The following is a 19,972-nucleotide window of genomic DNA, read 5'->3' as shown; positions in this document are numbered from 1 at the left end:
ACTTCAAAGAAGAAACTTTATTGGATAAAATAAGGAAAATGTTTCTACCTTTAAAGGTTTCCATGCTCTCTTGCTAATCCATGGGACAGCTTTGTCAAAGAGCACTTTTTAATCTTATCCTAACTTGCCTCCTTCTATAGTTCAAACAGACAATACTTATATTTTCAGATCAACTTTTAATGAAACATATTTATTACTCTTATTGAGACATATCTTCTAACTTTAGGAACAAGATGAGCCATTTATTACTTCAAATCAAGAAGGCAATGGGTGACTTAACTGTATTCTGCTCCTCTGTTTGCCAAATTAAAAAGTTATGCTTCTAATAACTGACGGGATGCAGGTGACTTACAGCATTACTGAAAACAATGGATTTTTACAGGTGCCAGTGGCCATATCTCCACATGCATTAACTTTAGTAGCTGTAATAACAGGTACAACCTCAATGAATAGTAACCAGCACTACTGTGCAGTCGTGCCAGTGCATGCCTTTTTAGTGATGCCAATGCTCAGTAGACTAATTCTACTAAGCATTAGCACACGAGCTTGTGTAGACGCACCCAGTGAGGACCTTCTTTGATCTGCATGAACTTTACTACTGGTAATAATGTGGAAGATGGGAAAAACACCATTTTATTTTTTGAGGGCAGGCTGTAAATTAGAAGCAGTATATTTTAGCTGTAAATTAAGCCTATTTGGTACAAAAGACACCTGAGCAAAACCCTATAATATCACTGTTTAGAACCAATTTTCAGAGTAGAACTTCCATTTACCTTTTTTTTCTTTCCCAGTACAGTGGTCTGGTGTTCAGATACTTTAAAAATATTTCAAATTTTATTGATTAATTCCTGAGTAAAAAAAAAATACATTAGCAGAAATGTTAGTGTGTAACTTACATTTTTTTTCGCTAATGTAGAAGACTGATGTGAGTAATTTACACTGATGTGAGTAACTTACACAGGCATTTGGAATAGACAGATGACCAAGCCTCCTGAAATAGCTGCCTGCAGCCTGTGCTATTACTGTGCCTCTCCACTAAGGGGTGAAGCACTGGTAGTAGCCTGTTTGCACTGAGCAAATGCTGCCCCAAAAAACTATGGCCATGCCACCCATATGCTGGCTTAACTTACTCTAGTGTATAGTTTCACCTGACATTTCAAAAGATACCTCTGTCTTGGAGTAGAGTGTAGGGCTGTACATATTGTACCCATTCCTCATTGACTGAACTAAATAAGAGCTTCATTTTCTGAATTTGAACCCAAATTTTGATGCATTTAACCATTGAATTAAATGGTTAAATGCTCCCTTTATTCCCTTCATGAATAAGTATTCTGTGCTGATCTTATCTTTTTCAGTCATGTAGCTAGTCAACTTTTTTACTAGAAAGCGTCTCATGGCATTCAAAATAGCACTTAGATCTTCAGAAACAAAATTTTAAAATGGTTTCCATCTAACTCCATGTAGTGGGAAGTGATTTAAGTATGGGAAGACCAGGAAGTACTTAATCTGTTCAAGAGACAGGAGGGGAAGCACCTGACATCAAAAGATTTTTTTAAAAACTGGACTGATTTGCCTAGTAATAGAGGGAAAGGTAGTTAGTCAAATTAGTCAGAAGTCAGTAGAAGTCAGGTAGGAGGCATGTTACAAATTAACTTGTTCACAGAGGCATAAACCTTCATATCTAGCCTACTTCATCAGACACTAGGAATGGAGTGGAAATAGGCTGTAGCCTACAAAAGCTCATCCCTCTCAGAACAAGGTCACCTATAAGGTGTTATTCTTCCTGCCTTTTGCCTACTAATATGTGACTGAAAAAGTTGGAAAGATCTTAAAAGTTATTTTCATGCAGTAGTTTTTAGAATTTTTTGTACTGTGCTTTCTGTACAAAATAAGCAACTGAAATAGTATAGACTAGAACAGAAGTGAATAATTACATTGTAAAGAGGGTATGTGTTTTCTGAAGACACATACTATTTTTCTAAATGAATGTGGATATAGCCTTTTCATGCTTCTTCTTCACCATTAAATAGGTCAAGCTTAAATTTAGAAATTAAACAATTCAAAACAAGAGCGAGAAAAAAGGAAAAACAAAGGCTTTTGCTTATTATTTCATAGCAGTTTGGATGTGATGACTTGGTCCTATCCTTCAGAGTACAATTCCTTAGTTTTAGTGTTCACTAGTAGATGACATCATTATCTCAAGGCAAAGTTTTAAAGGACACTGAGGATGATGTATTCCAAATGACAATGCAGAAAGTTTGCTTATTTAGATAGGGTGTAATATGCACTAGCTTAAAAAATTATTTTTCCTCTTACAGTAACGAGTGTCTTTTTGTTAATAATGTTTTTTAAGAACTTGAGTTTTCTTTGTCTCTTGCCTTTGCATACATATAGAACAGATCCGTGACATGTTTTTATGTAAACATACCGCTCTGATGCCATTCTCGAAGGCCTGACGTGCTAAAGAAGCAGGTCCATCCACCGTCTTGCCATCATCATCTGGACCCCAGCTGGCACTGTAGATGTGGATATATTGTGGATTAAGGCTAAGAGACTTTGCTTCTACCATGTCTGTAACATCACCATCCAGCATCCGTACCCCTTCAAAACAAGAAAGGCAAAGAATGAGACTATTTATACAAAGTTTGTTTTCAAGGAAACAATGTTATGTAGGAGGTCAGTTAACATAATCATTATGGTCTCTCATCTTTAAAATCTATGCATTGAGGACAGTATTTTTTCTAAAATGGAAAAAAAATACCTTTGCAACCAAAATACAGAGAATTACAGAGGAGATCCAGAGAGCTATGTGTTTTAAGACTGTAGCCTACAAGTTTCTCTCTTTTTGAATTGATCTTGAAGGTACCGTCCTGCCCTGGCTCTCTTTGTAGACTGTACTGCTTTTGTTCCTTTTCATCATGGCATTTAGATTGTGTGTTCTGTAAATATCTGTGTTCAAATTCCTTTACCCAATACACAATTTTTCAACTTCAAAGAGAAATGTTCATGGTAGGGAAATTTAAATAAAAATCAACCTTAATATATTTAAATTTATCATTTAAAAATAATGATTAAGTTTTTCTTTCCTTCTCTGTGAAACTCCCAGCATTTAATTTGAGATATCAATTTAATAACTTTGTTGACAGAAAGAAACAAAGGACCTATATCAACAGATAAAAACAGGATTATGACTTAATTTAGGTTTGTGCAAAAGAGAAGCCACTGAGAAAGTTATTGTGTACACACAAATCATTCTAAGCACTAGTTAAAAGGATTATATATACAGAGCAAACAGAAGTTACAGAAGATGCTATGTTTTGAAAAGTCTTCATCTGACCCCTTATGCAAGAAGGGTCCTGATTTTCACCGAATCGGCCATTTTTGAAGCAGTCTGCAGCTGTGCACTTACATTTGGTCATGGCTATAAACTGCTTTCTGTGGCCAGATGAAATGAAAACTATCACTTCTGTCTGTGCCTGTAGCTACTGGCAAAATAACCATCTGCATAACCATCACTCTGCCCCAGCTTACCAAAATGTGAACATCCTTCTTCATTAAAGAAGAATTCTTAAATTTCAATTCTGAAACACATTTCTTGTGTGCAGGACTCACATGCACGTCATTTGGGCAGCAAACAATGGTATTTAACAAGCTAATGTGCCAGTACTGGCAAAAAAATACAAAGGTGGCATTGTGTTTTTTTAGGATCAGGTTAACAAGAAAGCATAAAGGCTATAAACTTAGAATATCTTGGAATTTAAATATGTACATACATATTTTCAGGTCCATCGCAATATTTCAATCTAATTTAATTCTGAATTTGATGCCTTTTAAAAACTTCTCACACATTTATAAATGGCAGCCTATGTGGGATATGATCATGGGGATTTTATATTGTAAAGGGCAATTAGCATGTAATTGTGTGAGCTGGTATACAATGATGCTAACTTCTACAATTAACAAATCCAGAGTCTCTCCCCTTTAAAAGGACCGTTGGTATTTATAAGCCCAATTTGCATATTTTAATTATAAAAACATTTAGCTTTGCTCATGAGTTTAGACTGAATTAACTTGAGTGTTTACCAAGGCCTTAACTTCCAATTAACACAAGGTGTATGGATTGGTATGCTGATAGAGGGCCTATTTTTCTCATTCTAATTGACCTGAAACTGAGAAGTGATCATATTAATAAATTCACATAAAAACTGCTTATGTTCTGTGAGATAATAAACTTGTCCAAACAGTGATCTCACTATGAACTTTACTTTATTAAAAAGGCCATTAAAACAACTTTGGGAATCTCAGGTTTTATTTTTCAACCTCAGCATAATCTTGGAAAGTTAATGAGGAGTGACAGTTATGTTCTCATTTCTTCAAGCATATACATATATATGGTATTTGACATGCTAATATGCCAGTTCTGACAAAAAGAATACAGAAGAGGTACTGTGTTTTTTAGGATCAGGATAGTAAGAAAGAATAAAGGCTATGAACCTGGAACATCTTGGACCAATGGATATTTGACTCCACATTAAGACAACAAAGGGTGTATTTAAATGAAGCAAGATTAAAAAAACATGGGAAGAAAAGTTCCATTTGTGTTTCAAGAACTGTATGATATTCTTTAAAGATTTAACATTTACTATAGTCAATAGTAATTCCAGGTTCTGTCCCTGGCATCTGAAATAATCTATACCAGAGTTTACAGTAACAACTGGTACAATGGTAAAATCCAGAGCAACCCAGCTAAGACTATGAAATATGTGCTGTGCTGTTCTGTTCTGTCAACAGTTGGTTAATGTGCTTCAGCCAGGTACAAGACATTACACTTTTACTGGTACAAGTGATCAGAAACTGGTCTATACTTCTAACAGAACAGAAGTTTAGTGCACATCCACTGATTTTAAAAATGCTGGAACCTGGTCTAAGATTTGTGCCCCACCCCAACAAAAAGGGCAAATGTGTGTTCTGTTTGCTATTGAACTGAACACCACCACTTACAGAAGACTGTATACCTTTGATTCTGCCTTGGATTTTTTGAATGTCTGTACCTAGCCTTCAAGTGTACCTTTGATCAGTAGATACTGCATTGGCTATTTCAAATAACCTCTGATTTCTTTTTAATTGCAATAGTTGTTAATTTTGCTTTGCCACAGAATATACAAACTGCTTTTGGCAAGCGGTGATAGCACAATAGTGACTATCCAGAAGGCAATTAGCAGGCTTGGTTCCCAGACTATCCCACCTAAAATTTCAGAACTCTTTAAACTTTTCCAAATATTCGCAATAACGTAGATGGAGTTATAATTAACATGAACTTCTAACAAATCATAATAAGGCATGCAGAAACTACGTGAAAATTTTTCCTTTCAAATGTTTGTTTTTAATCAGTCTCTTTCTCAAGCATAAAGAAACAGCTGAAAAAAATCCTTGTCAGTTAAAGACAATCTACAGCTGTTCTGCCATAATTCAGTGTAACTGTTTTCCCATCAGGACTCAAGCTCAGCCAAGTAACTAGGCACCCAAATCCCAACAGATGCTCTGCAACTTACACATTAAGGCTGAAACAATAACAAGCTACCCATCCTGTCCTATGAAAAGTCTAACAAGTCCAAAGCCCTGTAGGTGGTAATTGCTATGTATAAGTGCTGTAAAGAGACACACTGGCAAATATTCAAATAATCAAACTCCCTTTGTTTGGCAGACTATAGTTGAGATCTGAAAGAACTGGCTAGGGGAAGCACGGTATGAATTTTAAAAAAATGTATCTCACATCCAGCAAAAAACCGGAAACAAACAAACCCCTTCCCCTCTAAGATACAGATTAATACTGTTCCACACCATCACATTTACTCTTGTTTTACTCTGTTGTGAGAGAACATTTGGACTTTCTACAGAATTGTTCCATGATCTGTTTTATGGCCATTGCTTCTGATATAGGTGGAAATGAGACAGAGAGGACAAAGCATTTAGAAAAAAAGTGAGCATTACTGGTGGATATCATCTTAACGACTTTCCATCACAAAAATCATTAATCATGTTTGTTCTGCTTCTAACATTTGATGAAATATTGATGGAAAGGATTGTCTTCCTATTCTCTTTATCTTTTCACTAACCCTTCATGGACTGAGAGATGAAGTAGCCCAGGTTTTGGCTGAAGTGAAAGAAGTATGAGTCTCTGTAAAGAGGGAACTTCAGTGGAAACAAGTACACACTTTTTGAGGAGGTTATACTACTCTATCTCTATGCTTTCTATGCAGGCTCTTTAAACCATATTATACTGGGAATTAGCCACTTCACTTCAACATGGTTTAAAATTTATGCTTTATCTAGTCCATGGAGAGGAAATGGTACCCTTTTCAAACAGCTTTTAAGAAAAATATTCCTGATAGCAGTAATATTCCTGATAGCATTCCCGTAGTGCCCCACTGCCATTTCTTAAACATGTGGGTAAAAATCTTCATTTAAGTCAGTGGAGTTGCTTGACCAGAGCTGTTTACTTTGGTGCAGTAACTTTCTGCAGTTCCATCTCTTGTACCCCCTCCCCACATCTTTTCATGCACATGTACTCATCCACTGTTTCATGCTTCCACTTTCCCAGATGGCTTCTCTGTTACTGGACAAGGAATCACTAGTTCATGAGCCTGAATTACTGGGTTTCCCAGTTTTAAATTCCCTTCCCCTGCCTCCCCTCCCTTCTCGTTCTGACAGTCCCTAGATGATGGGGAGGGGTAGGGTTGGGGGGTACTCCAGCAGCCTCCTTGGAGGTGTGTAGGAGTGGCCCCCACCTGCTGGCTTTGGCCAAATCAGGCAGACACAGAGTCCCCCCGCACTGAACAGCACAAGTCTATTCAGCTGGAACACGCTCTAACTTATAGCACTTTAAGTACGCTGTGGTAGAACACTTTCTGCCAGGGGCTTTTTGAACATCTGTACTTAGCCTTAATCTATAATAATAAGAAGAATAACAGTAGTCTCGTGTAACCACTAATATCAGCATCATCTATGCCCATCTCTTCCCACTTTCCTTTAAGAAAGCCTCCATCACTCTTACATACCTTTACCGCTACTTGCAGTAAATACTGCATGTCCTCGGTGCACATCACTGTCACCCTTCCCCTCAACTTTTCTATTTTTTAAACAAAACTGAGAATCTCAGTTAAATTCTACACTGTATCACTCTGGCTAGAAAATCCACAATCCTCTATCTGAGGCAGTAAGTGTTCCAGGACCTTCTAATCCTGATCAGCAAGGCTCTGAGAGATAACAATATTATGGTGCACACCTCCATCACAATGGGACATAATCTGAGTACAGCCGAAACACCATATTTTAGCCTATCCAAAGATAGCTGGGCAGACAAACTCTTTTCTTTGTAAAGAGGCCTGGGAATCTGGCTAGATACATACTTGCCTTCCCCACCAAACCCACAGGGAACCTTATGCGTGTGTCTGCCATTGAGAATGCAGGGGTGGATGTTTTGGGGTCAAAGGTACTCTAGCAAAATTGTTTTCACCCTCACTTTTAAAATCTTTAAAAAAAAAACTATACTAGTAACATGATGATAATTTCTGAAATGAAAAGTGCCTTTGAAATATAAATATAAGAATGCTGGACCTTTGTGACAAACAAACAAAAAAGATCATAGATTCCTTTCCAGATCTCCTGAGAGTTGAAAATCATTTCTTTTGTAGACACATTTGTGAATTTTTCACTATTGGTGATATGGTACACCAAATGGACAAAAATAAGTTTTATACATTAGCCACAAAGATTCCGTAAGAGAAGATTTAAAAATACTGGGCTCCTACACAAGTATGCAGAGCCTGATCCAACGTGCTGGCAATTCACATGGTGGAGCACAGAAGTTGGAACATGGAAACTGACGCATTAGAGCTCCAATGTGCTGAAGCACAGAAATTGGCATGCTCTGGCAGCCTTCCACATTATGTGCATCAGCATCACTGTGCATCTGAGACATTGCAGAGAAGATCCCTAAACTCCTCCAACACACGGACCACTATCCCATGCTCCTTATCCATGTGGGCGCCAATGACATGGCTTGGAGCACTCCCAGCCGGGTCATGAGGTGCTACAGGGATTTGTGAGTGGGGCTAGAGGGTCTCAGGGCACAGGTGGTGTTTTTTTCAATCCTCCCAGTATCAGGCTACGGGCTGAGGAGGGAGAGGAGGATCCAGGTAGTTAACCATAGACTGTGGAGCTGGTGTCATTGGGAAGGCTTTGGTTTCCATGACCACAGTCCGCTCTTTGGTGAGAGAGGCAGCGAGCTTCTGGGAAGGGACGGCCTCTACCTCTCTCTGCTGGGGAGGAGGCTCTTCTCAGCCAGACTGGATGACCTGCTCCACCAGGCTTTAAACTAAGCCCTCCGGGGGATGGGGGACTACTGCCACTGCTGGCCCTCTGAGCAACCCTTGCAAAGCTAGCAGGCCAGGCACTTAAGGGAGCCCACCCATGCCCCAGCCCTGGAACAACCGGTAGGCAAGGCAAGGGCCCCCAAGGGGACACTTGCCATCATGTACACAAATGCCAGGAGCTTGGGGAATAAACAGGAGGAACTTGTCCTCCTGTTTAGAGCAAAAAATTACGATGTTATAGGGATAACAGAGACCTGGTAGGACCCTATCCATGACCGGACCATGGGTATAAATGGCTATACCCTTTACAGGAGAGATTGGGTAGACAAAAGGGGCAGGGGCATAGCTCTCTATGTCAAGGAGAGCTATGCATCCCTGCAAGCCGGCATTGACGACAAGGGTGGACGGCTGGAGACCCTCTGGGGTAAAATGCATGGGGAACAAGGCACAGGGGACACAATGGTGGGAGTCTACTCCAGACCTCCCACCCAAAGTCAAGAGCTTGACCAGGAGTTCGGCAGGGAATTGGCTGGGGCCACATGCTCCAGGTCCATGGTTGTCATAGGAAACTTCAACTACCCAGACATCTTGTGGGAAGAGTGCTCAGCTAAATCCAAACAGTTGCAAAGCTTCCTCTCTTGCATGGATGACCTCTATGTGACATAAGAGGTCTATGGGACAATGAGAGGTAAACTGCTGCTTGACCTGGTACTGGCAACCAGGGATGACCTAATCAGCGACCTAATGATCAAAGGGAAGCTGGGTGACAGCAACCACGAGCTGATCACCTTTACCATGTGCTGTAAAGCTGGCAAGTCAGTCAGGAATACAGAAGTCCTTGACTTCAGGAAAGCTGACTTTGACAAGCTCAGGAGGCTTGTCAGTGAGGCCCTAAGGGACCACAACCCCAAGGGGAGGGGAGCTCAGGAAGAGTGGTTGCTCCTTAAGGGAGCGATCCTTGATGTACAAGCTAATGCTATTCCATCTCGGAGGAAAGGGAGCAAAAGGGCACTACAGCCCCCTTGGCTCTCCAGGGGACCTTCTGCGGCTAAAACAAAAGGCCTACAAAGGATGGAGAACAGGATCCACCTCCAAGGAGGAATATTCTGCACTGGTCCATTCCTGCAGGGAGTGAACCAGGAAAGCCAAGGCAGTGATGGAACTAGCGTCGAGCATCAAGGACAATAAAAAGTCCTTTTTTAGACATGTGGAGAGCCAGAGGATAAGCAAGGGCAACACTGGATCCCTACTAAACCAGATGGGACAATGACAACCGAAGCCCAGGAAAAAGCCAACCTATTAAATGGGTACTTTGCGTCGGTAATTCATCAGTCCCAAGGGACACCCCTGCCCACTACGGGACAGCAGGGCCTGGGTGAAGGAGGTTCCATGCCCTGCATCAATGCTGACCTCATGTAGGAAAACCTTGAGAGGCTGGACTCCTTCAAGTCAGCCAGCCCTGACAATCTACACCCCAGGGTACTCACGGAGCTGGCTAGCATCATAGCTCAGCCCCAGGCACAGATCTTCGAGAACTCTTGGTGCTCTGGTGAAGTACCTGAAGGCTGGAAGGCCAATGTGGTGCCTATCTTCAAGAAAGGGAGGAAAGTGGATCTGGCAAACTATAGGCCCATCAGCCTGACCTCCAGCATGGGGAAGGTCTTAGAAAAGATTATTAAAGAGGCCATTCTCAACAGACTGGCTGATGGCAACATCCTGAGAGATAGTCAGCATGGGTTTATTGTGGGTAGGACTTGCCTGACCAATCTTACCTCCTTTTACAACCAGGTGACCTATCACCTGAACAAGGGAGAGGAGATTGACATCATATATCTTAACTTCAAAAAAGCCTTTGATCTGTTATCCCATGATCACCTCTTGGCAAAACTGGCCAACTGTGGCCTCGGGTCCACCATGATCCACTGGCTGGGGAACTGGCTCCGTGGTCAGACCCAGAGGGTGGTGGTTGATGGAAGTCAATCGTCATGGTGCCCTGTGACCAGTGGGGTCCCCTAAGGCTCTGTCCTTGGACCCATATTGTTCAACATCTTCATTAATGATGTGGACATTGGAGTTGGAAGCGACTGGCCAAGTTTGCTGATGATACCAAACTCTGAGATAAAGCATCCACACCTGAGGACAGGAAGGTGATCCAGGCTGACCCTGACAGGCTCAAGAAATGGGCGGATGAGAACCTGATGGTGTTTAACAGTGAAAAATGCAAGGTTCTCCACCTTGGGAGGAAAAACCTGCAGCATCCTTATAGGCTTGGCAGTGCAACGCTGGTTAGAACTACAAATGAAAGGGACTTGGGGGTCATGATTGACCACAAGATGAACATAAGCCTTCAATGTGATACTGTGGGCAGTAAAACAAGCAAAATGCTGGCTTGCATCCATAGATGCTTCTCAAGCAAATCCCAGGCCATCATTCTCCCGTTGTACTCAGCTTTGGTAAGGCCACAGCTGTAGTACTGCATCCAGTTTTGGGTTCCTCAATTCAGAAAGGATGTGGAGTAGCTTGAGAGAGTCCAGAGAAGAGCCACGTGCATGATCAGAGGTCAGGAAAACAGACCTTATGACAACAGGCTGAGAGCCATGGGGGTTTTCGGCCTGGAAAAGCACAGGCTTAGGGGTGATCTGATGGCCACTTATAAGTTTATCAGGAATGACCACCAGTATCTGGGGGAATGTTTGTTCACCAGAGCACCCCAAGGGATGATGAGGTTGAATGGTTATAAACTCCTGCAAGACCGTTTCAGGCTGGACATAAGGAAGAACTTCTTCACTGTCTAAGCCCCTAAGGTCTGGAAAAGCCTGCCACCAGAGGTGGTTCATGTACCTACACTGAATGCCTTCAAGAGAAATGTGGATGCTTATCTTGCTGGGATCCTATAACCCCAGCTGACTTCCTGCCCCTTGGGCAGGTGGCTGGACTCGATGATCTTCCAAGGTTCCTTCCAGCCCTAATGTCTATGAAATATTCATGCTGAAGAAATTAAGGTAGTGCGCTTCGAAATAAAACATGTTTGATGAGATTTAGTTCAAAGCGCCCCACTGCCATTTTTTCAGTGCAAGGATGCACGGCAACATTGATACACGTGACGTTCAGGTGCTTTGAATTAGTGTGGCTTGCTAATTAAAGCAACCAACACTGTGTCCCACAGCACATGTAAAATGCTCTTTAATGTAGTCTATTTTATCTAAGAATATCAAGCCACTATGCAGGCATTAATGAACTCATCTTTACACACAAATGCACAGTCTCCTGTGAGGACGGTAATTATTATCCCAGTATCAACTGAGCAAATGATTTACAGAGAAGATAAGAAGGAGAGTTGAGAATGTAACTCAGATGTTCTTAATCTAGGTTCTGAGTTTTAAGAAATTTTTTGCGTCTTTGTGGTGTTCTAAAGAGCACTGATGAAACATCACAAATCACAACAAGTCTTTACTTCAGTAACTGCATTTGACTACCTCTGTACCACAGACATTTCTTTGACGACTTAGTTAACATTGTCTTGCAAACAAATTTTGACTACTTGTTCAGAAAGGTTTGTGTGAGTTATTATTTTAATGGTATCAAACTGTTTCACATACCTCCAATCTTGGCAGTATAGGCAATTCCTACTACGCAGTGTGAGTTGTTTGCAGTGGCTGCCACTTCTCCGGCGCAACGGGTTCCATGCCTGCAGGCAGACAGAATTTTTTTAAGTAAGTAAAATTATCCACCAAAATGCAGATTGGGAGTGTTCAGAGTTTTTGATCTTGCTCATCGTTGAATGTTTAAAATGTATCTGGATGCCTAGGCAAGATGGTACTAGATGATCCCTCTCCATAGCTCATGTTCGACACAAAACTATCACATATATGTTTAATCATTTCTTAGACTATTTGCTCTGTCACAGCAGTTTATGAATAAATTCCATCTTTTCCACTAAGGTCTATTTGATAATCATATCATGCCTATCTTTTTAAATTTCTCAGTGCAAATTTTTTTAGCAATAGGCAATCCACACAGCATGTTACAAAGACATATTCAAATAATGCATAATCCATAGTGTCAGGTATCATGTCGGTACAGTATACATGTCAAAAAGGAGGCTACCAGGTCTATAAACAGAACTTGGAGAAATCTGATTTGAACAGTTTTTTTCATTTGGTACAAGACCCAGATAAGAATAGGATTTTGTACTTCATTCTCCTGAAAGAACTGGCAAACATACAATACAACTAGGACTATCCTCTCCCCATTGCTTCCATTGCATATTTTTAGCAAACAATAAATCAGGAAGGCTCTGTCTGAATCACGGTCCCACAGCGCCTGCTAAAGTCTACTCTTGGGCTAGGGACAGACATAACACATAAAGAAGCTTAAGTGATAAGAAACTGATTTAAACCTGTAACAGAACAGATATTCAGTGCATATAATCCAGTTTGAAAATAGCTGAAACCTGTTTGAGATAAACCTGGTTGAATGTAGCATCAGACTTAACTGACTTGGGTCAAACGGGTTTATGCAATGTCATTCCCTGACCCCTTGCTGGTTTAAGATAAACCAGACTCCTCCAGCATCTACAGCAGGGCTGGCCCCTCTCCTCTGCTCCCTGACTGAAAAGACTGCAGGCAGATCAGGGTGTGATCCCTGCCCTACCCCTCACCCTGCTCACTGCTGAAGCAGGGATCCACCCCACTCCCGCCCATCTCCCACAGCACAGCCCCAGCCCCATGGACACTAGCCATGTGGTATGCCAGTTAATGCTGAGTGGTGTCTGTGCGTTCATGTCTCCAATATCACTGAGACAGGCAGGCAGAACAGTGACCACTTAGGGCTTTTTGGAGCTAATCAACAGGTCAGCTGGTAAGCTGTTTAAGAAGAGTTGAAGTAATGCAGAGAGGCTATTATTTTGCTGATGGGGTGATAAACACTGGTATGAGCCCCCCACCCCAGCTTGTTTGCCTGTCAGTTTGCTGCAGACCGTATAAAAAACTAGGGAGGGAGATTGAAAAGCTCTATATCATCAATAGATGCATGCACTGCACACCCCCACTTACCTCAGAGTGCTAGCAAGGGGATGGGATCTGGCAACACTCCTGCTCTTGAGCAACGAGTGGGAAAAGCCTGGGATGGTGCAAGCAGACCTCACTAATCAGAGACCTGACAAGGCCTGGCCATGCTTCTCTCAGATCACCACTCTGGAAGGAAGGGAGGGCTGCTCTAGTGCCCCCAGCTTCTAGCCTGAGCCACTGCAGGTATGTGCCTGCATGTTTGGGATTTCTGTGCAGTTACAAACTGATTTAGCCTACCAAGGTTAGACTAACCTGCAAAGATTGAAACAATACAGGCTCAGGCTTTTTGAATGTCTGTCCCTAACCTTGAGGACACTGAGGTAAATGGTGACTTTTATATGTAATATATTTTAATGTTGCTTCATTTCATAAGGTTGCTTTCATACATAAACTTTATCCTAATCCTCTGCAGAGTTAAATAATACAAACAGAGGCCATGTCCAGATGAGTAGCAGCATTTGCTTGCAATAGCACAAACAGCAGTTGCACCAATCAGTGCTATTACTTTGTGCTGCAGTACATTCCCCTGCATGTGCCCTTTGTTGTGAGACAATTGTCCCACTGTGGTCAAACTCCCCATGGCCAGTTTCAATTTCTGGCCAGGCTCCATGTGCTATGGGTGGGAAGGGGGAGGTGGTGGGGCTGGACCACAGGGTGCTCCGGCACATGGCTAGCCGGTAGGCAGCCCCACACTGAGGCACCCTGTGTCACAGCAAGCAGGGGAGTGTCCGGGGGCTCCACAGCACATGGAGATGGGGGAGCAGGCACCCCTGGGTTGCCTGCTCCCCCATATCCATGTTTGTCCTGATGTCCTGACACATGCTATTTTTGTGTACTTTGTACCACATTTTTTCAGAGGTGTTTTTTGCTACCAGGAAAACCTGGTGGCAAATTTTACCCCTGCGCTGGAAATTTTCAGTGCTGTACATGGTTTAACATGTGGTTTGTGGTGCCACAAAGAGGTTTGACATGGCTAGAGTCTCAAAGAGCCAAAAAATGGAACGGATGCACAGAGAGAGAGAGATATAGATAAGAGAAAACAGGATTTCAGTTGAGATTAAGAGTTGGCTTGTTGATAACCTGGGCACATCCAGATGAGCGCACACGTGCCTCTTGCGCCGTCACAAACCCCTTTGAGACGGGGCAAGAGGCATGTGTGGGAATGAAAAAAATGTTCCCCCTGCTGCAAACTTGCAGCGTGGGGAGAAAATTAGACCCCTATCCAGGGGTCTAAAAAAAGTGGAATTTAAAAAAGTGGGCCAGGGCACAGTCGGCCCCTGTTGGGGGGCCACAGCCCTTGTGTGGGGGCCATAAACCCTGTTGGGGGGGCTGTAGCCCTTGTATGGGGGCTGAATCCCCTAGTGGGGGGCCATAACCCCTGTGTGGGGGCTGTAGCCCCTGTGGGAGGGCAGCAAATTATGTATTAATGTATTCATGAATTCATGAAACATGTATTTAGAGTTCAATGTAGGCTTCCACATTGCTTTAACATTGTAGCTATATCAATAAAACATTGCCCAACTAATCACTGTCTCTGTCTCACTTTCTCTCTCTCTTTATAGTGGTCTTTTGTTTTAATTGTGGAGGAACATGGATTTGGGGGTATTTTACAGAGTGGTTTGGGGACTTTTTTTATCAAGGATTTTTCATTTTTCCAATAGGGAACACCAGAATTCCTGCTAGGGAGGCCAGTGGCAGGACCGTGCCTGCTCACAGCTGGCACCTTGGACCCAGCTGGCTGTAGCTGACCTCTTGGCCAAATGGGGCCAGAAGGACATACTTTGATAGTTCAAAGCAGGCCACTACAACCAGAATATCTTCTGGGCAATAGCTGCTCAGATGGCCAGGCAGTGGGCACACATGGTGGTAGTGCCCCACAGAGGCCAACTCTGCAGCCACAGCCCACTGGCAGCTGGGCCAGAGAGGCAGATGCCTCTACTGGTTGTGCAGTCCCCATCTGGGTCTGGCAGGTGTGCAGCAGGTCACAACCAGGCAGCAGTCTCCACTGCCAGACTGCTGCAATGGGTAAAGGGTGCAGAGTCCAGCTGGCACAAGGAGTAGTGTCCACAGGTACCAATTGGCTGGGCCCCAGAAGCTCCAGAGAGCTCTATAGCACAGGTGCTGGCCCCAGGCTCTAGCTCCCCTTGGCTGCAGATCCACAAGGAGGCAGGCAGCATTATTTTGCCCCAAGTGGCACAAGTCGCTTCACAACAAAGTGCATGCCCAAGCACGTGCACTGAGGCAAAAAGCCCCAGCTCAAATTTTCACCACTTCTTTTTGAGCTGCTGCAAGCGCATGTGCTTGCATATGTGGACACACCCCATGGAGGTATACAGAAACGTGGGGCTTGGAAGTTATAACAGTCACGAAAAAATTGGACGGCAGGAGGGATGAGCTTAGGTGCTTATGTACACAGGCCATATTATATAGGTACTATTAGATCTGAAGACACAGGGCATTTAGGTGAAAAATTGATTCTTGGGATCAAGAATGATGTGATGCTACAGACAATGGCCATAGTTCCTGTTTTTCACACTGAAGTAACCAATTTGACTTTACTAGATTCAGTCCTGATTTATGGGGCAGTAAGAACTAAAGCATGTTTGAAGATGCTTTTCTTACTCAAGATTTATACCTTTGAGACATTTAGCTGAGCGGAACTGAGACAAAGCAACTAATCTGCTTGGTCAAGAAAGACAGAATGAGTAGACAGGTATGAGATAGTAACAGTGTCAAAAACATGCACATTTCAGTGGTATCACTGTGAAAATCCAGGCCTACTGGTAGCTTTTTGTTAATGTGATTATGCAAATTTCTGAATATCTAAAACATAAGACAAAAAACTCAGAGCATGTGATATCATTTTCAAGTCTATATTTTAGCATCAATCTATTTGACTACTTTTATTTTCACATTTGAGAATTCATTCTTTAATATGCTTTCCCATAATTTACATAAAAGTAAAAGAAGTATCACAAAAATTTCAGTGGACATTTCTACATGAGACATTTACTGCACAGTAACCTAATAACACTACACAGTAGCGTGCCAGTCAAAAACCATGCTAATGCGCTATTGTGCAGTGTTATTAGGTGAGTGCACAGTAAGTGTCAGAAAAAAAATGTGCTGGCACTACTGTGCAGTAACTGTACTTACTGAGCATTTAGTTAGTACTTCATAAAGCAAGTAGCAAACTAAATGCTTAGTAACTATTGCTCATTAATAAATGTGTAGATACGCTCAGTATGAACCAGTTTCATGTACAAAGTCAATGGAGAATTTTAAAATATTTGAAAAACCTCCAGCAATCAAGTGGAATAGCCTAGAACTTTTAAGGGAGTATTGTAAGATAGAAGTAATTAAAATATAATTAGTATACACATGTAAACAAAAGAGCAAAATAAAAAAAAGATAAGACTAGGGAAGAAAACTAGAAGTGGACAAAACCAAAAAATCATAATAAGTTACAAATTAAGAATTTCAGAGGATGTCTTTTAATTTGTCAGGCAAATGACAAACTATATTTGGCTGAAAAAAGCTTCATTGTTAAGCAAGAGACCAACTTAATAAGATAAATGCTGATTAATTAGAATGCTGGATTAAGGTATCAGAATGATGTGCTTCTCAACAAGTCTCCTCTTTATTAATTTGTTCATAAATCAGCCAGATCACAGCATCCCTCTATGCCTAATTTTGAAGCTCATTCCTCATTACTGGTCTAATTTTGAACTTCACTTGAACCAAGCAAATCTACCTTACATTTCACATGCCACATCTCATTCTGAGGTACAATTATTTTGGAAAGTCTTGAGTAATTCATGCAAGGAGTTACAGAAGTAAAGAGCTTTAAACGTTTGCTGTTTTTCTCTTTTCAAATATTTTCCCAACACTGTTTTATTTCTGTATATCTTTGAAAATCCTCTGGATATCCTTCTGGGGGTGTATTTACCTGAATATAAGATTAGGTTTTTTACCCCAATCAGCATGGGGAAAAATATTCCTTGTCTTACAATCACATGCAACAAAATCACATTAAATATGCTATCATTAAACTGCTGCCAAAAGCAGCATGTGCTCAGCATGGGAAACCAAATATGAATTTGATTAAATACAGCCAACACTGATCCTGGCTATAAAACGCATGGCCCATTATAGGCCAATGTATAGATGGGAACCTGTCACAAAGCTATATTAATGAAGCTCATCTGAATAGGCTCATTGTGCTCCATCCCTGCAGCATCAACTCTTTTCAAGTCACAGTGAGCCACTAAATTGCATGCATTTCCACTTTCTCTTCACTCTCACAGCTGAGCTGAGCCTTTATTTCTCCTTTCCAATGATTCCTGTTTCTTCACCAGCCTTAAATGTCTAGTAAACATTGTCAAATGGAGATCCAAAAAATTTACCCAGAATCCCTCTGTCACCCCCTCCCTCAGCCTATCACATATTGGAGAGTGTGGTCCCACTCTCCATGAGATAGAATTGGACAAGGTTGCACTGCACCTCATCTGCATATAATTTTTTGGAGGAACGCAAGACACATTCTAGTCATAAGTGGGGGGCTGATTAGCACATGAATCCTTTGGCAGGGGGTTCTCTGGAGTAAACACACCTACTGAGCAGTGCTGAGCTCTGAGGCCACCATGCATTGAGAAGGTGTTAACTCTGTTGGAGCCCAGCCTAATGAACAATATGTTAAATTATGAGCCTTTGGGCCTTGGACTAATATCATGCATAGTTTGTATTCTATATAAGCAGGTAGTACAGTGCTGCTTAAAAGTATGTTTGTGGAATACTTGTGCTAAAACTTGCATCCGTTTTTAAAAAAGTAAAATGTATCAATTCATGCATAATTGTTTTCAGATTTTCCCCTCACTTCCATGTGCTCAGCAGGGTTTCATAGTAAGGGGCAGGGGAGGGGATGAAAGGTAAAGAAGAGGGCAAAGAGGCCACCTGATGCCCCCAGATTTATTTTTCCTGCTGTAGCAATGGAAAAGGCACAAAATCAAGGCAAACCTCCAAAAATTAGATTCTATACCTGAAAAATTATAACAAACTTACAAATTTTCCATATATAGAATCTAATTACAGGGCAAGCAAAAGTGGTATTTCAACTTGTAGGAAAACCATTTATCTTTAGAACTACTTACAAACTTGATTCCCAAAATTTTACATTGTTTTACTCATTTTGATGAGGCTTGGTTAGGTGTCATTTAGATATTTTAATGTTTTGTCATTCAAACATTGAAGCACAGATGGCTATAATCTTAACAATGTAAATTTAATTTACCTAATCACATCACCTTGATGTATCCATTGTATCAGCCCATTATTACCAGCTTTGCTCCTGGCCCAGGTGCAGATAGGCTTTAATAGGGAGAACGAGGAGAAAGTTTGGAAGGAGCAGCATAGAAGTGAAAAGGCCATAAAAGGATTCCAGTACAGAAAGGACGACAGAGGAAACCGGAGAGAAATGTGGAAAAAGTAGATTTCCTAAGAAGGAACAGATCTATTACCACAAAGTTTGTGAAGTCCAATGTAGTTCCTACATAGCTTGCAAGTTTTTCTGGGTTTCCTGCTATCTGTTTGAAATCTACTCTTCTGAACTTGCTCTCTACTTCCAGTAGTCAAGAGTTATTGCAAGTGTTCAGTACTTTGGGAAAAGGGTTAAACTACATATGTTTACTGAATCAAATTGTCATATGAACAGCTTTGATGAACTATACTTACTCCCAAAAGTATTACAGCTCTTGAATAGTCCTGGATCGCATGAACTAAACTTACTCTGCTGAATGCTTCAGTAATTTTCACCTATTAGAGGATTCATATTTTTCAAAAGCTTTATTTTTAAATCTTTATTTGAAATCTAACAGACATAAACATTTATATTGTAGGCAGATGTTTATTTTAGACCCAATAATGTTTTGCCAACATAAATGATAATTATGGTACAACTGTATAAGGGAAATTTACATTATTTAAAGTTGTTTCACTCATTTCTAGATGTACAAACGTGTATTCTTAACAATCAGCTCTTCAGCGTGTGAATTAATCATATTATTTTAAGCTATTTTTCTCCTTTTCATATATTACATTTTATTGACTCATTTTAATTATTGTTTTGAAAGGACAGACTTTCTAAAGAATCAATATTCCTTCTAATCATCCTTTTTCTATGTTTGAATAATCAGAATTTAGCAACAGACTCTGAATTAGATGACTACATATAGAAAGAGACCCCTAATTCAACAATGCATGCATTCCAGCTTTGGCTAGGCAACTTAAATAATGAAAATGATCCCTGAAATGTGGCTATGCTTGTTTTAAAAAACTGTAAAAACAATTTTACTTGATCGAATTTACAAAAATTTAAAATTACATATACTGAATGGAGGTAGTGCAATACAATAGTAACTATCTATAGTGTATGCACCAAATAAGCTGACATTTAGTGTAATATTTATGTGAATAAGCATACCACAAATGGCAACAAACCTTTTATAAGTTGTTTGTATTACACAAAACCAC

The 19,972-nt window shown here is 41.0% G+C and overlaps 1 protein-coding gene across 6 annotated transcripts in view; it reads right to left on the bottom strand.

Annotated features, from left to right (window-relative positions):
• Positions 1 to 19,972, bottom strand: part of PCSK5 (proprotein convertase subtilisin/kexin type 5) — a 378,572-nt gene that overhangs the window by 213,316 nt on the left and 145,284 nt on the right. For all 6 annotated transcript variants that reach the window (XM_019554922.1, XM_019554924.1, XM_019554923.1 and 3 more), the window contains 2 exons: positions 11,975 to 12,063; positions 2,429 to 2,601 (listed from right to left, as the gene is read on the bottom strand). In XM_019554922.1, the coding sequence (XP_019410467.1) occupies positions 2,429 to 2,601; positions 11,975 to 12,063 (262 nt within the window). The remainder of the gene's footprint in view (positions 1 to 2,428; positions 2,602 to 11,974; positions 12,064 to 19,972) is intronic.

This window comes from Crocodylus porosus, unplaced genomic scaffold (genome assembly GCF_001723895.1).
Source record: "Crocodylus porosus isolate Cpor-Errol unplaced genomic scaffold, CroPor_comp1, whole genome shotgun sequence".
Lineage (NCBI taxonomy): Eukaryota > Metazoa > Chordata > Crocodylia > Crocodylidae > Crocodylus > Crocodylus porosus.
This window is presented reverse-complemented; position numbering and strand designations above follow the sequence as displayed.